At 46.7% G+C, this 12,095-nt stretch overlaps 2 protein-coding genes across 17 annotated transcripts in view; one reads left to right on the top strand and one right to left on the bottom strand.

The window, feature by feature from the left end:
- The window catches only part of GPR107 (G protein-coupled receptor 107), a 108,055-nt gene that overhangs the window by 72,267 nt on the left and 23,693 nt on the right, over positions 1-12,095 (bottom strand). For 4 of the 5 annotated variants that reach the window (XM_058524285.1, XM_058524286.1, XM_058524287.1 and 1 more), the window contains exon 1: positions 1,772-1,912. The exons of the other annotated variant lie outside the window; for it this stretch is intronic. In XM_058524285.1, coding sequence (XP_058380268.1) covers positions 1,772-1,912 — 141 coding nt within the window. Of the gene's footprint in view, positions 1-1,771; positions 1,913-12,095 lie in introns of those variants that run through there. 5 annotated transcript variants of the gene reach the window in all.
- Positions 7,648-12,095, top strand: part of FNBP1 (formin binding protein 1) — a 125,915-nt gene continuing 121,467 nt past the window's right edge. For 5 of the 12 annotated variants that reach the window (XM_058524283.1, XM_058524281.1, XM_058524279.1 and 2 more), the window contains exon 1: positions 7,650-7,902. In XM_058524283.1, the coding sequence (XP_058380266.1) occupies positions 7,879-7,902 (24 nt within the window). In that variant the 5' untranslated portion in view covers positions 7,650-7,878. Of the gene's footprint in view, positions 7,903-12,095 lie in introns of all 12 variants that reach the window. The other 7 variants (XM_058524280.1, XM_058524276.1, XM_058524273.1 and 4 more) reach the window with 3 other exon arrangements.

Below are 12,095 nucleotides of genomic sequence, written 5' to 3'. Positions count from 1 at the left end.
GTTAAGTGCGCGCGCTCCACTTTGTCGGCCCAGGGTTTGCCAGTTCAGACCCCGGGTGCGCAGTGACGCACCGCTTGTCAAGCCATGCTGTGACGGAGTGCCATATAAAGTAGAGGAAAATGGGCACAGATGTTAGGCCAGGACCAAGCTTCCTCAGCAAAAAAGAGGAGGATCAGCATCAGATGTTAGCTCAGGGCTGATCTTGCTCACCAAAAAAAAAAAAAAAAAAAATGTTTAAGACAAAAGAAATAATTACAGTATTGATTATGGAATTGGCACTTCAGTACTTATCAAACATGTGACAAAGATGAAAAACATTAAGTAATTTAGCACAACAGAGAGAAATCAATCACCAGAATTACATCAACTCAGTTTGCTTCTACCACTGAAATTAGTATACTTTTCATTTATACCAGTACCATCAGTATTTACCTAATGATGCCAGCCACTTGACATTTTAATTCTAGAAATGTGCAGAGAGCACTGTACTGGGAGCCGAGAGATGTGGTCCAGTGTGTCCTACTATTAGCTTAGTCTCTAATTTATAAGCTATATGAACTCAGTTACATAACTTAACCTAAGACTCAGGATCTTATATTATAAAATGAAAGAGTTTTAAAGATCAGGAGTTCTTAACTTGGAGTCATAAGCCTGGGGGCTAGGGTCTATGGATAAGTTTCAGCAGGATTATAAAGCCCTAGAAATTCCAAAAAAGTTTTGTCCACATTTCTACCTGCACCTTTTGGGGTAGACGTTCCATAGCTTTTAGCAGATTCCCAAAAGGAGCCAACACTCACCTAGCTCCCTGTGCTTGAGAACCATTTTAATCAGGTCATTTTTATTTACAAACAACTGATACCCAAAAGTATGGTGCACGGGTGTGGCCAGGCTTTTCAATCCAGGTTCTGTATTCTTTAAGCTCTACTTTTACAAAATACAATGTTTCATGGTTTGTTAAAGTACTGTGTTTTAATAAGACAAATTTTCTGCAACCCCACAACTTCTTAGAAAATGGTATACCGTGAAAATAATGTACAAGGCTTCGGGTCAGAACGATTTATTTTTCCATTCCCCAGATACATTAACCTGCTGAACCGCCTGGAGGCACGTTTTAGCCTTAGACGACTTTTAGTTTTGAGTTATAATGCAAGATCGAAAGGATCATACTAGGCCTATCATAAATCTCTTCTCTAGACAGACAATGACAGGCGCGAGGGAGAAAACTGCAGGCCCTCTAATTAGAAACACATTTTTAATGCTGGTTTTAAGTTCTCGGTCATGTATTCCAAGCGAGCTTTGAAATTCCTCCTGGAGAGTCCCGCTTTGCTCAGTCCAGACAGCGCCCTACACTGAACTGGGAAACTGAGGCGAAGGCTGCGCGTACCTTCAAGCGGCACAAGGGGATGGAAGAGGGGAGACCGCGGACAAGCGAAGCCGAGGATAAAAGCTGGAGGCGAGAAGGGAGGAGGAACAGCAGGTTGCCATCGGCAAGGAACCTAGGGAAGCCCGCAGGGATTGCAGGCTGGGCCTCCCGACTCCTTCGGGGTTACACCGCAGTTCAGCCCCTGCCCCTCTCTCAACTCGAATCTTCCTGCCCCCAGACGGCCCGAGGACCCCCGCCCAGTCCCTCAGTTCCCAACAGACGTCTCCCAGTGAGAAGCCACGCCCGCGGGGGCAAGTAATGGGGCCCAATCGCTCCGAGGCCCCTCCTGAGCCAAAGTTGCCCCAAGCCCCGAGCAGCCTCGGCCTCCGCCCCCCGGCCCGGCCCTACCCTGAGCGCCAGGTGGTGGACGCGGCCCAGGCCGGGCTCGGCCAGCAGCTGCAGCAGCCCCAGGAGCGGGAGCAGCCGGAGGCCAGCGGCCAGCCGAGGCCAGCGGGAGCCCAACAGGCCGACAAGGACCAGGGCGGCCATGTTTGCTCCAGCATCACCAGCTGCTTCCTCTCCCGCCCACTTCCGGGGTCAAAGGGCGGCGGCGCCGGAAGGGCCTGGGAGGGGGCTTGGCGGCCAGCGGCGGGGAGACTGCGGCGCTTCTGGTGGAGCGTGCGGCCCGGGAAGTCGCCGAGGCGCCTACGCTGGCCGCGGAGGGGCCGTGCAGTTGGCCGCCCCCGTGCGGACTTCTTTTTAGCCCCCAGAGGGGACCCGGTGGTGGCTGCCGTGGCAACCGTCCTGGGCAGGGCCAGCCGGGGCCTCACCTCCGCCCGCCGAGCTTGGAAAGCGACCGCGGGCCTGCGGGACCCCGACCCCACGGGGCCCCCGGCTCTGCGGGTGGGATGTCTCACGCTGTGGCTGCAGCGCCGTGCCTGGCCGCCGATTGGACTGATTTCACGAGCGGCGGTGACTTGGTGGAAAATACCAAGTTCACGGCTTGTCATAGGTCCTTTGGTTTTTCGGGGGCATTTCATACTAAAATTTCAGACGAAATGGATGTAGTAATACGATTTATTGAGCCCTTAGCAGGCACTTCGTTAGGCCTTTTGTGTGCGTTATTGCATTTAATCCCTGGCACAGTCTGATGAGGTAGGAGGTAGGTATTATCATTACCCCCACTTGACAGGTAAGCAGACTGAGGCTCTAAGTCATTTGTTCCAGGTTGAGCTGGGAATCGCATGGAAACTTCTAAATACTGTGTTATATAGCTTCATGCTATTTCATCCGACCACTAGAGTATGAATCAGGTAATTCTGTTTGGAAACTTTGCTTCTAATCTTTGGAATTTATAGGGAGATCTTTAATGGAGGCATTCCTTGCACTATACCATACATGGCTTTCTAATTTTTATAATTTTAATTTTTCAAAAAATTCCATTATCTTCAAAATTTTTTTCAAAAAATTAAAATCCCAGAATCTGGGTAACCAATGTGTTATTAAATGACATGCAAAAGAAATTTTCAGAAAGCATTTTAAAAATCAGCAATGTGAAAGAACATAGTAAGAATGTAAAATAAATGATGTTTTCTTTTAGGTAGCAAAAGGAAATACTGCAGAGAGTTAACTGATTCTTACTTCAGAATGAAACCAGTTGTTAAAGGGAAGGTGATTTTTAAGTGCAGTTTCGTTTTTAAAGGTAGCTTGCAATGCTTTGGAGTATTTTTATTGTTTACTTTTAAAGTTAGGTAGCATTTTTGAGAATCGCTGGTTTTAAATTTGAATATAATAGGCTTCTAAAAACCGGGAATGATCAGGAAGAGTCTTAATTTCATTTAATAATATAATAGTGATGAAACATTTAAATAGTTTATAGAAGACTTTTGTCTTTTAGTTTCTGGAAAACAATTTTACAAGGGCTTAAAGTTGGGTTCTTATTCCTTGCTTCTTTTCACTTGGGAATTATTAAGGGCCCTTCACAGGATCACATACCAGTGGTATCTGTCCAGAGGTTTATGAGGAATAGCTTCCTTTAGGTATTTAAGAACTATATTGTGCTAGTCAGTTTGGATTTGAAAGAAATAAGAAAGGCAACACTAATTACAAAGACTTGAATTGAGGTAATTTTTAGACAGTTACTTTTCAAATTCTGTGAAAACTGCTATCTTGGCAATTATACGTAGGCACGTGATTTCAGAGTTTCAAGAAAAGATTATTTGCATAATCATGATACTGTAACTAGAAACAGACATGTTGAGTAACAAAACAAGTTATGCTTGCTTCTCCCTGGCAACATTTTCAAAGGGGCATTAAACTTTAAGGTATTGACTGAAAAAGCCTGGAGGGGCTGGAAAGACTGATCTCCCAAACTTGGCTTTTACCCTTACTCTCTTGATCAAGTGCGTTGTATTTTTCTATTTCCTCTAACTTTTCAGGATCCACTGAACGTTGCCACTAGTAGCAGAATTTGTAGTTTGAACCTAGTGTGATTAATAATATTTGGCATCAGTTTAGAAATTTCCAGAAATCTTTTAAGCAATTAATGGGTTAATATTCTCCAGTTGTAATAAGATATAATTGCTATTTGTTTTTCGTTTTCAAGAGTTGATATTTCACGGGCCAGCCGTGTGGCTTAGTGATTAAGTGTGCACACTCCGCTACTGGCTGTCTGGTTCCGATCCTGGTCACGCACCAACACACCGCTTGTCTGGCCATGCTGAAGCGGCGTCCCACATACAGCAACTAGAAGGATGTGCAACTATGACATACAACTATCTACTGGGGCTTTGGGGAGAAAAAGGGGAGGAAAAAAAAAGAGTTGATATTTCAGAATGAAAACCTCTATAAAGACAATATAGGGAACTAGAGGTCAAATTGGGACCTGGCAGTACATTCAGAAGTCAAATGTCACTTTCGTTCTTTGACTTGAGACATCATGTCTTGGGGGACAGGGGAAGCCCGTGGCATCTTCTTGTGGAGAGTGATCTTCATGGAAAAGCCAGACCCTGACACATCTTAAATGCTACAGCAGGAGGAAAACTTCGGATTCACTTCTCATATTGGTGGCACAATGTGTAACTTAGCCGCAGGACAGCTGGTTTTTCCTGATTTTACGCATATCTTTGTAGACCTTCAGGGAAATTCCATTATCGGTGCAAAAATTGGTTGCGGTTTTAAGATTCTACTCACCGTACAGTTCCTACTTTTATCCCACTCCAACTTTTTCCACTTGACTGCTTTCCTGGGTCCTTAGTCAGTAGTTTGAATGCTAAACAAGTGGAGAATTTTAAGCTAGAAACTGATGGAAGCTATTTTAAAGGAAAAAAAATCCTGAGAATTTCAGTGGGAATAGTACTTCACAAAGAGACAACCAATCAATCGTAGTTCAGGCACGCTGTCCCGCTGCATCAGAAGGGCTTAAAGGATTGCTTTTCTTGATATAAGTGAAAATCTTCCAGAAAACAAGAGGAAAGGAAAGGGAACCAATACTTGTGCCCTCATGTGCTCAACATTTTACATGTGTCCTTTCTTTTAATCTTCACAGTAACCTTTGAAGTAAGGAGCATTATTTCCATTTTATAGAGGAGGAAACTGAGGCTTAGAGAAGGAAAATAATTCAACCACAGTTTTACAGCTTTCTGTGCAGGGCTATCCAAATCTGGCTAACACTGAAGCCTGTGCTCACCACCAGCTCCATTTTACAAGTGAGGAAACTGACGCTCAGAAAGTTTAAATAGCTTGCCCAAGGCCACACACCTAATAAGTAGTGGAACACTAGGATCTTAATTTAACAATTAGAAAACATATCTCCTTTAAAAAATAAGATAGATAGACAGATAGAGGTATCTATACATCTAAGCCCCTGAATTAGATATTTATTCATTGCAAGCAGTTAGAATGGCCAAAAAGCCCTAAGAGAATTGTTTGCCTCTAACTACACAGCATCCTATACAGGGTCTCTCTTTGTCTAGATACCTTATTTCAGTGCTAATACTGTCCTTGTGATCAGATTATTCAGTAGGAATTTATATACACTCACCAAGATCATAACTTTGTGTTCTCTAGATGTTATTGAGAGGTGTACCTAACCCAGACTGACGCCCTGCGTAAATCAAGCATTTACACAGACAGGGTTTAGAATACCTCTTGTGAAAATTGCTTGCTAAGTAGGTCAGGTCACAGTATTTGTTAATAGTGAGAATTCCTTTTCTCAGAATCGCTCTCTCTTACTATAAGGGAAACTGAAGTGGATTTAGTTCTTCCTAAAAAGAACTGTGCTGTATTTATTCATCTTTTTCTCTGCTGGTTTATTTATCTTTATTTTGAACCCTGTTTGTTTCCATTGCTTTAAGATCAGTGGCGTCTTGTTCCTTTATTTTTTGAAGATTCTAACACTTTGAAACCTTTTCTACTTACCACCCAAACGTAGTGTAAGTTAAAGATATTTGCAGTGTGGTCTGATTAACCCAGTTCCTTATAGTTCTGCTGCTGTGGTTTTTAGTGGGTTCCTATGACTGTTTCCTGCTTACTCATCTTAAAAAGTTTCATCTTCATGTGGTCTCTATTTTGCTTCTGTCCCTTCCTCTTCTTTAGAGCCGCAGGTGGTTTTTCCTCCTGATTAGCATATTTGCGCAAATGGACACTCTTTTTGAGAAGTCTCCAAGAACTCGGTCAAGATTAGATCAGTGTTTGACTAAAAAAAATATTCAAGCCTTGGCAGGAAGGGAAATTGAGGTGATTACTGAGGCAAGGTCTTTTTAGATAACCTGCAATTCTCTTGCCATTTCCAAACAGCACACTTGAACTGTGTGCAGCATTGTTTGAATTTGTAACCCCTCCAACTCACCTGGCTATTAATCTGCCTTGGGAGGTAGGTGGCTGGCCATTCTGATTATGTATCTAGCAGGCTTTGGAGTAAAGAGTTCCCAGAGCTGGTAACTGGGAGAGCAAAATATTTAAACACACACACTGAAGATGAGAGGGTAGGGGGAACTTGTAACTGAAAAAATACAGACCAAAACAGTTTTGACAGTTTAAATTTATTGTAACTCTATCCAACAAAGGAAACAGACTTGGTTTATCGGCAGGGGTTTTCAGCTCCACCCTTTCATGGAGGAGAACGATAAGCTAGTTAAGGCTGGGGTTGTTTGGATTTGAGAGATGCATCATTGTGAAATATTTCTAAAATGGGGCCCATTTTTGGAGTCCACAGTTACTCAGAAAAGTCAGTAGCATTAACTGAGGGAGAAAGAAAAGTTGGGGAGAAAGGGCCTAGTGATTCAGAGGAGGGTTGGAACTCCAAAAATTCTCCATAGCTTGCCAGGAATGAAGTTTGTGCAGACATTTAGAATACAGAGAAAGGGAGTCGGTATCTACTTAAACATTAGCTTTCAGTTTACCAAACATAGGCCGGGGAACAGGTGCTCATCTTGATCCTCGCCACCACACGGTGCGATGGATACGTTATTACCTCTATTAGGCAGGGGGGTGGCTCTGGGCTTCTACAGGTGGAGTCATTGTCCGAGGTCACCCAACTAGTTGATGCAGGAGGCTGGATCGGATGGAACCAAACACGTTATCTGTGGACCCATCGCCTTGCCTTTTACCCACTAAGCGGCAACGTGATTTCACGTCTGAGAGTTTCTTGGCCGAACAAGTTGGAAATCACTGGTTTCAGAGATTAGAAATCACTGGTTGTGCGTCCCTGGGTTCCTTCCCCAGCCACTCGAAGCTGCTCGGACGCTCTTGGCCCCGACGTCCCTGTCTGTGCAGGGCACAGACATCACCGTGGCAGGCGCCACTCCCCCCGCGCAGGGCTGCAGGCTCCTCGGGCCTCCGCGGTTCGCCGGCGGTGGGGAGAGCATCCCGAGCGAACTCTGGGCGGCGTGAAGGGCTGCCAGGGAGAAGACTGTCCTTACGTCCACAGCGCGCTCGGCGCAGGGCAGCAACCTCAGGCCGCGGCAGAGCACCGGTAATAACAGGGCCGGCTGGGTTCAAAGGGGAGCGGTTGTCCTGGGAGCAGAGAGTGTGGTTGCTAATGAGTAATAAAAAAAATCGGCGGGGCAGTCCCCCCGGGGCCAGGCCCGGCCGCGCTCCCGCGTCCCTCCGCGCGCTTCCAGACCCCCCGCGGCGCGGGCCGGGCGGAGGGCGCCTAGGGGGCGGGGCGCAGGGGCGGGGCGCGCGCGTGCGCAAGCTGTCCGCCGGCCCCGCCCCCCGCGCGGCCCCGCCCCGCCCCCGCCCCCGCCCCCGCCCCTCGCTCTCGGGTGTGGGGCGGGCGGGCTCTGCGGCGGCCGCGGCTGCTGGTTCCTCGGGCCATTTTGCTGAGGAGCGACGGGGAGGAGGAGCCGCCGAGGAGACCCCGGGCTTAGAGTGGCGAGCCGGAGGAGGCGGCGGCCGCGCGGGCACCGGACTTTCCTCGATCGCGGGGATCTCGAGGGGCGAAGGGATCGCCCGGGAGGGGACCGGAGAGCCCGCGCCCGCCGCGCGGCGCGCCCCTTCCCGCCCCCTGCACCATGAGCTGGGGCACCGAGCTCTGGGTGAGTGAGGGGCTGGGCCCGCAGCTGCGAGGGAAGGTGCCTGGCGCGCCCAGGAGGGGGCGCGGGCCGGGCTGCCCCGGGGGAGGCGATGGCGTGCTGGTCGGGGTCCCCGCGGCCTGGGGGCGAGGCGCAGGTCCGGGGGCCCCTCGTCGGCCTTGCCCCGAACAGGAGGTGCGAGCCAGATTCGCCCTTCGGAGGCCAGCTGGTGTGGGTCCCCGCTGGCCTGAGCAGGGAGCGCGGATCTGGGTCCCCCGCCGCCGGCCGGAGCAGAGGGCGCTGGTCTGGGTCCCCCCGGCGGTCTGAGCAGGGGATGCGGGTCTGGGTCCCCCCGGCGGCCTGAGCAGGGGGCGCCCCGAGGCCATCCATGTGTGTTGGAAAGAGCCTTAATCCCTCGGGGAGAGTAGCCGATGCGCCGCGGACTGGCTTCGATGGGGGCGTGGAGGCCCTCGGATTTTCGGGGATGCGTTCTTTATTCGGGCGCCCGGCCCCGAGTTCCTGAAGCTGCTCTCTCCCGGTGGAGGTGCGCGCGGATCGGGCGCTCTTCCCGGGGGCGGGGCGGCCTCGGCGGGGCCAGGGCTGAGGTCTTGGGTTTGGGGGCCCAGGGGCCAGAAGTGGTGTCTTCCTTCTAGAGGCGAGGACTTTTGACTTGTGCCGGTTTGGGGCGCACATGTAGTTGTTGAGAGGCAGCTCAGATCCTGGATTTGAGGTGGGGACTGCGGCGTTTGGCCTGGAGGGGAAATTCATCGGAGTTAGGGGGAGATCTTGTTATCACCTTCAGGAAGAGGCATTCTCGAGGTAAATCTTTAACTGCTCCGAGGAAACAGTTTAAAATGGGGAAGGTTGGCGGCGAGGGGCCCCCCGCCGAGATCCTTAACCTGGGGGTGCAGATCGGTCAACAAGGAGCGTGGTGTCTGGAAGCTGTCTCCCCGGACCCAGGGCGAATAGGGGATGCCGAGGAGGAGAAGCTGGGGGCCGTGGAATGAAGCTTGGTTCGCTGTCTTCCTCTGGATTCCTGGGGAAATCACTGGGTCAGGGATGGGCAGTGCAGTGTCCAGAGGAAGGGGTGGATGAAATCTCAATTATTGCACTGAAATGTTCTCAAGATGAGATATTGGCCGTGATGAACTCGAAAGTGCCTCCTTTCGGAATTCCATTTGTAAAGGGTGCGGAGGAGAAAAGTGTGGGGTGGTTGCTCTCTGAGCTGAGGCCAAGAAATCTCACGTCAAAATAAAACAAGGTAGGAGCAGCAGTGGAAACAGAGCGCACCCTCCCGTATTATTTATTTATTTTTTGCTTTAATTGTTTTTACGTAACCATTTCTTAGGCTCAGAAGCAGCTACTGTTACTAATACCAAAATCCTGAAGGCAATAGCTCCCTTAAATTAAGATAATTCATTTTATAAACATCCTCTGTGTAGAGGGACTCATGGGAAAATTTCAGCTGCTGTTCACAAATACACATCTTAAAAATAAAATAACAGATGCTTTAAACATTTGCACACACCTGATTAGGCAAAATCTACCATTTTAAGTGTTGTTTTTCTTTCCTCTTCTATTCCTTCTCTGCTAGCTTATCTGGAGTGGGGGAACAAATCAGAAGTGATTTTTATCCAGAGAACAGAAATTTTGGCACAATTTTTTTTTTCACTTGTTCAAACAAGAGAAAGGGATTATGGAGGAAAAAATACAATATATTTCTAAGTGAAACAGGCTGTGGTTAAAAGGACTGAACACAGTGGTGGACATTTCACTGTGATGTCGGTGAGTGTTATAGAAGGTGATCCAGAAGAGAGGAGGTAGCTATGAGAGGGAAATGGATAAAAGAGTTCCAACTGCCTGCATCATTCTGTACACTTCTTTTGGGGGTAGAGACGTGGGAAGGAAGGCAAAGACAAGGAGTTGTTGAAAATAAATGGGAACTGGAATATATATGAATGATATGACGTCTTGGATTTGCTTCAAAATAAATTGGGGTGGTGGTGGATGGGGCTCTTGATGAAACAAAAGTGGTCATGAGTTGCTAAATGTTGAAGCCAGGTGATGGGTACAGAAGGGCTCAGGATACTATTCATTTGACTGTAGATGCTTGAAATTTGCTACAATAAAAATAATTGGAAAAGATTTTTAAGGGAGAAGGCATGTAAACGACTTGAAATTTTTTTCACTTGGTAAGTTTACGGGGAAGCATGAGTCAGTTAGCAGTTGTATGTCAGTGAAGAGTTAAAAAGAAAAAGACATTCTACTAAAAAGGCGGTCTAGCAGAGTTTCGGCCTTTGCCCTGGAGCAGCTTATAGTTTAATAGAGGGAAGGGAATTAACACACTATTTGCACTCATAAGAGAAGGGCAAAATCTGAGTTTTAAGGTGAAATACCAAGAAGTATAAGAACAAGAAAATGTCTGTTTTCAGTTGCCTTATTTTATTAGTGGTATTTGAGATTTTAAAGAAAGACTGGAATAGTGAAGGATGCTGAAAGATAAACCTCTAGTTCTGCAGTGGTGACTGACTGTGAAATGCAGTGCGTTGGGCAGTGTTGGCCAGCTCCGTGCAGGGCGGTGATTGAGGATTTTCTTTGAATGTGGCTTTGGGATCACGCGCATGTGTAATGAGATAATGACGGGTCGCCCAAGTCTTAGCAAAATTATGCTTCTCGATGGAGAGAGACTGAGCTATGGTTTGGGCAGCCGTGAGTTATCTGTAATAGGTTGCACCTTTCATAGACCTTCACAAATACCACCAGGTTTTACACACATTTTGGGACTTTAGTCAAAGTCCATCTAGGCTTTTAAAATCTACAGGTTTCTTGGGGCTGCCTGGTGGCGCAGTGGTTAAGCGCGTGCACTCCGCTGCGGGGGCCCGGGGTTCGCAGGTTCGGAACCTGGCACGCACAGACACACTGGTTGTTAAGCCATGCTGTGGCGGTGTCCCATATAAAGTAGAGGAGGATGGACACAGATCGTAGCTCAGGGCCAGTCCTCCCTCTAGAAAAAAGGGGAGGATTGGCATCGGATGTTAGCTCAGGGCTAGTCCTCCTCACAAAAAAATAAAATAAAATAAAAAATAAATAAAATCTACAGGTTTCTAACACACACTTTACATTAAGGGCCTACTCTGAAGCCACATCCTGCTTTGCAGAGGGAGTAAAACCTTTCTCTCTTTTTTTTTTAACACCTCTGTAGGAGTAATCTTTCATATTCTAGGAAATTTTTGAGAAGTCATGAAATGTCAGGAAGTTATCATACAACTATACAAATGGACTTAAAGCCCATAATTTGTAAAAATTTATTGGATTAGTTTGTAATTAAATTGGGACTTTCTATTTTTGTATTGGAAGGTCATACCAAGGTATAAGTGGCTGTTTTAAAGTGATTAGGTTATAATAAAATGGTTTCTGTACTCTTCCTAACATTTCCTTTTAATCAATTTTTAAAATTTTTATTGAACAGCTACTATATGCAAGATACCGATCTGAGTCTGTAAGTCACATTATATGCATTGAAGGATATCTACTTGATTCAGTGAAAACATATAAAGTAGGCTTTAACTCTAGGCTGCAACATCAGAGTCAAAAGAGAGATTTATGTTTCTTTATAAAATGAACCAAAATGCATTTACTGAAGACTTTGTTAAAAATGTAATGTTAATAGGGTAATAGGTTGCATTGACTTGTTGAACTTGTGACTGGTCATTGAAGAAATGGCAAAGCAAGAGTTTCTTACATTTGAATGTTTTTTTCTCATCTACTTATTAGAAAGAGGTGACAAGTTATTGAAGTGTCAGTTCAACTTTTTTTTTTTCTTGCTGAGGAAGATTTGCTTTGAGCTAATATCCATTGTCAATCTTCCTCTTTTTTTTTTTTTTGCTTGAGGAAGATTGGCCCTGAGCTAACATGGGTGCCGGTCTTCCTCTATTTTATAATGTGTGGGTTGCCACCACAACATGGCTGATGAGTGGAGTAGGTCCACGCCCAGGATCCGAACCTTCGAACCCGGACCGCCAAAGCGGGGCGCACCAACTTAACCACTATGCCAGTGGGCTGGCCCCTCAGTTCAACTTTTTATTTGCTTGATCATTAATGTGAAGTATGAATAAATCCATTGGAAGTTTTAGCTTTCCTCGTAAGTATCCTGCTCTTGCAGCTAACCAGTTACTCGGTGACAGAACCTACTTTTGTCTGCTAGTGTCCTCTCTGCC

The sequence above is a fragment of the Diceros bicornis genome, chromosome 28, assembly GCF_020826845.1.
Source record: "Diceros bicornis minor isolate mBicDic1 chromosome 28, mDicBic1.mat.cur, whole genome shotgun sequence".
Taxonomy (NCBI): Eukaryota; Metazoa; Chordata; class Mammalia; order Perissodactyla; family Rhinocerotidae; genus Diceros; species Diceros bicornis.
Note: the sequence above shows the minus strand (reverse complement) of the source record. Positions and strands in the feature narration are given on the sequence as shown.